Below are 4,586 nucleotides of genomic sequence, written 5' to 3'. Positions count from 1 at the left end.
GTACACATGGCATATTTGGTTCTACCAATTTTTATTTTATTTTCGTTCTTTTGTTTTTGTGTTTCTTTTATCTTCCAATAGTTTCTTCTCTTTTTAGTATTCTCATTTTTGAAAATTCTATTTTTGCATTCTAATAAAATAGTATTTTTAATTCACTAACACTTTGAAAGCCCATGCATTTTAATATCCATGAGCATTACCTAAATTAAAAAGAACAAAATTAAATCCATTGATATTTTTAAAATTCATATACTTTTAAAAAACACAAAGTTTTTTATATTTGTAATTTTTTTCAAATTACAAAATATATTTTAATTCATACATATTGTTTTAAATTTGTGTACATTTCTTAAATCCTTGAATTTATATTTTTTATGGAAAAATGGTGAGCATTTTTAAAAATCCATGATTTGTTTAATTTGTGCACATTTTTTGGATTGTCGAATTTATTTAGACCAGGAAGGAAAACCTATCGCGTCCTAGATTTTCCGATATATGCAAGCGAGCCTGTGATAATTCATGAATTGATTCAAATTTGAAAGAAAAAAGCTATTGGAGCCAGAATCTGCTGGTTTTTTTAAACGTCCGGGTGAGTGAGTCATCGCTACAGAGACACGACCCACCTAGCATTATGGGATAATATGTCACTTAAGGATTACTACCTTTTTATTTAGTAGGTCCATGTGTATTCCTAGATTGATAATTTGAATACAGTCATATATTATAAAAGTATACCATTAGAAACTTCAAAAACATTTTCTAATAATGATATAACTTTTGTAATACCTAATTCATATTAGATTTGTACAATTGATGACCTAAAGATATGCGCATGACCTAAATCGGAAAGGAGGGAGCTCGATGTGCACACGAAAAAGGAGAGCCACAGTTTTAGGCAAAGAGAGCCACAGTTGTGGTTAGCCTTCTTTTCTGGGTTAGCTTGGGCCCATCGACTAGGGGCTCTAATCCTGACCACTAGGCCCATTTGTCGTGAGACCATCTCTCACTAGGCCAAGCTGCTTTGGAAGGCAGAAGTGGAAACTAGGGTTTAAGAAGGTCCAGGACGAAGTGGATCACGGCGATGGCGTCGGCGAAAATCCTAGCGCGGGCTGGCTCCTCCCTCCTCGGCCGCCTCCTCGCCTCCCCGCCTCCGTCTCTTCTGCGGACCGGACTTCCTCTTCCGTCGCTACTCCATAGGATCCAGCCGCACGTCCCGCCGGCGGCGGCGTCGGTGGACGCACACGATGCGGAGGTGGTCGCGAGACTAACTTCGCTCCCCGTGGAGATCTCCTTCCCCTGCGGCCTCCCCTCTCTCCGGTTCCTCATTGACGATGGTATCACCTCTCGCCTGCTCTACCCCACTTTCCCCTTGAGCTTTCTAGAATATTTCGCTGCATCAGACATTTGGATAGTTGGGCTTTAGCTGTATCGTTGTTGGATCAATGGTGAATGAGAGATGTATAAAGTGGGGGAATGTTGCATACAACTCGCTGTCTACAGATTGCGGAAATCCTCATTAATCTCTTGCGAGCTAGAAAGTTAATTTTGACACTAGCACTTGTCTGCGGCCGTGGGGGTGGTTGAAAGAACTGATAGGATTGCTTTGGAAATCCTACGTCACATTGATTGTCTGCTTTACTTGGTTGATTTGGTGCACGAGCAGCTTAGTGTTCTGCAGTCCCATTATGTCATTAGTGCCTCTATTCATTTTTTTCATACCAAGTGCTTCGACTCATGGTACGAGGTGTTGGTGGTACACTTAGCAGACGGGGATTTGGATCTTTTGCCCCACGATGATTTGCCCCAGGGTTTGTCTCAATGGCTAGTGGCCCCGGCCGTCAATCTCAGGGCGGGGGGCGGGGGGGGGGGGGGGGGGTGGGGGGGGGGATCAAAGTTAGAAGTAAACTGGGGGCAAAAGATCAATTTCTCCTTAGCAGACATCTCCGGCGCATGATAATTTGAGTAAATTGCTGAATAGGTTCAGGAATTGTGTCCTGTTTGATCTGGCTCACTGAGCTAAGCAGACATCTCCGGCGCATGATAATTTGAGTAAATTGCTGAATAGGTTCAGGAATTGTGTCCTGTTTGATCTGGCTCACTGAGCTAAGCAGACATCTCCGGCGCATGATAATTTGAGTAAATTGCTGAATAGGTTCAGGAATTGTGTCCTGTTTGATCTGGCTCACTGAGCTAAGCAGACATCTCCGGCGCATGATAATTTGAGTAAATTGCTGAATAGGTTCAGGAATTGTGTCCTGTTTGATCTGGCTCACTGAGCTAAGCAGACATCTCCGGCGCATGATAATTTGAGTAAATTGCTGAATAGGTTCAGGAATTGTGTCCTGTTTGATCTGGCTCACTGAGCTAAGCAGACATCTCCGGCGCATGATAATTTGAGTAAATTGCTGATTAGTTTAGGAATTGTGTCCTGTTTGATCTGGCTCACTGATACAAATAAAGGTTCGGTGCCTAAAATAACCAGTACTTGGCCGTCACCCACCTAGTAGCTATTATACGACATGTTGGAACCGCAGCCCTCTAGCTACCTCTCCTCTCACTCGAACGGAGGTGGAAGAAGAAGAACAGTGGACAAAAGATTTTCCGGCCGGCGCACAAACGCCGCCACGGGCGCACGAACGCCCCAATCTTTTTTCCCCTTACAGTGGCTACATGGCTACACACGGCTCAACTAAAGCACAACGGATTACATGGCAGTCTTATAGCCCAGCTAACCCAACGCCTGAGCAACCCATTCCAGCGACTTACGCGCACGCACGCGTGACCTCCACAACGGGCTTCCCTCGCATGATCCGCATGACTCAACCCATGTCTTGATGCTCCTCCACAAGACCCGGCCAAGCCTGCATGCATCTAGCCTGCACGTACTAAATTGACTAACCAACACATGCAGCTCCACATCCGCTGCTATAGGCCTAGTACTACCACCACGGGCACACACATGCCACACACACCACGCACGTAACGTGGTTTACTCCAACACGACATACCCAGCTTAACCAGCGAGTAGAGTGACTCATAGCTTTACCCATTCCTTTTATATGGTTAAATACACGGTTTACTGGAACCATTTTCAGTACACTGCCAATGTTTTGTAGGTTTGGTTCACATTTTTCTCAAGCTACAAAAATTACAGTTTAATCAATTCATTTCTTGCAAAGTTGCTTGCTTTCGATGTAGTGATGTTTCTTATATTTGTAAAGTTATTTACCTCACTCACAAAAAGTTTGCAATCACTGTTTTATAGAGAATCATGCGAGCATAGGAATGCATTATACATTGTTTTGAATTTCCTACTTGTCTTTTTATGCTTGGATATCAACCAGGGTAACAGAACATAAATTTTAATAAATCTGTTTACGGATCACGTGGAACCATGAATACTGTTCAGCAAACCATATTATAATAAAGACTTCATGAATTTTGAAAATTCCTCAACACATGGACATGCGATTTAGGAAGGCTTGGATTCCCTGGAATCTAAAATGCTCAGAAATACTCCTGTTTTTTGCTATTATGAATAGTTTGACTGAATAGAGCATATAATGTGCTGATCTCTTGTTAGTTTTGCCGATCATATTGATTCATTGTTTTTTGGTAAGCGCTGCAGAATTGGTTATTAATTATCTTCTAAATGTATGACTGAAATGGTTATCTGTAGGAATTGATCCTGTTGCTAATGAACCCCTTGAGTTACTTCCCAAAAGGACTTACCAACCCAGCACCATCAAGCGGAAACGAACCCATGGATTTCGTGCACGGTCTGTCTCCCTTCCCTCCCTCCCTCCCTCCTCCTTGCTTCATGTGACTAACTAAAATATGCCAATTTTTTATGTCGAGCAATTAGTTTGGCTGGTTTTTTTATGGACCAGACTTTGTTCATAAGTTACTGTGTTCTCAGTGTGCTGATATCTGGTTTTCCCATTCGTTTTCTCATTTTGCAGCAAATCAACCACTGGTGGGCGTAAGGTGATTGCTCGGAGAATCGCTAAAGGAAGGCACAAAATTTCATGGTAATGGAAACCCATGGCACCTATGGGAGTTTCACCTCAGCTTTGAATGATGCTAATGTGAACGTCTGGGAGCTTACAATAGATCTATTCTCCTTCCGAGGCGGGGTTAGAGCAAAGCCAAGAGACACCTGCCTGAATTTCTTCACCAAACAAAACATTTATTCCACTGAATAAGCATGACAAAGCGATGGTTATGGATGATTTAACTGCTATTTTAGCTATGTACTTGTATGCTAGTTCGACTGCGTTATGCATTTGCTTGTGTAATTGTGTTGTCAATCTTTCAGGGTAGCATCTTTGGGATCATTTCCGTCCATCAAACTATGATGTTGGGTTAGCGTGTGAGATACCGTGGTAACTTGTATGGTTGCTCTTCGCGTTTTCCCTCCTTTAAAACAAAAGTTTGCGTGCCTACTACGGCGGCTAAACTCGAGGTAATTATCTGCTTTGTGCAGTGGCGGCCAGGTCGTGTCTGGTTCTGCCTCGTTGGTTTTAGACCGTCATAGTGCGGGTAACTTTTTTTTTTACATGATAGTGCGGGTAACTTGGTACTAC

General features: G+C 42.7%; 1 protein-coding gene across 1 annotated transcript; it reads left to right on the top strand.

Annotated features, from left to right (window-relative positions):
- Window positions 1-1,000: 1,000 nt before the first annotated feature.
- Window positions 1,001-4,310, top strand: LOC125543916. The gene is made up of 3 exons (XM_048707414.1): window positions 1,001-1,334; window positions 3,680-3,779; window positions 3,963-4,310. The coding sequence occupies exons 1-3, from the start codon at window positions 1,082-1,084 to the stop codon at window positions 4,033-4,035; spliced, it is 426 nt and encodes a 141-aa protein (XP_048563371.1). The 5' UTR covers window positions 1,001-1,081; the 3' UTR covers window positions 4,036-4,310.
- Window positions 4,311-4,586: the final 276 nt, after the last annotated feature.

This window comes from Triticum urartu, chromosome 3 (genome assembly GCF_003073215.2).
Source record: "Triticum urartu cultivar G1812 chromosome 3, Tu2.1, whole genome shotgun sequence".
NCBI classification, from domain to species: Eukaryota; Viridiplantae; Streptophyta; class Magnoliopsida; order Poales; family Poaceae; genus Triticum; species Triticum urartu.
The sequence above is the reverse complement of the archived record's forward strand: the minus strand, read 5'-3'. Positions and strand labels throughout refer to the sequence as shown.

Excerpts from the sequence above, each read along its gene's own strand:
- LOC125543916 (XM_048707414.1), top strand. The coding sequence starts at position 1,082 with ATGGCGTCGGCGAAAATCCTAGCGCGGGCTGGCTCCTCCCTCCTCGGC. Across the intron at positions 1,335-3,679 it reads CCGGTTCCTCATTGACGATG|GAATTGATCCTGTTGCTAAT; the intron begins GTATCACCTCTC and ends GGTTATCTGTAG. Across the intron at positions 3,780-3,962 it reads ACCCATGGATTTCGTGCACG|CAAATCAACCACTGGTGGGC; the intron begins GTCTGTCTCCCT and ends CTCATTTTGCAG.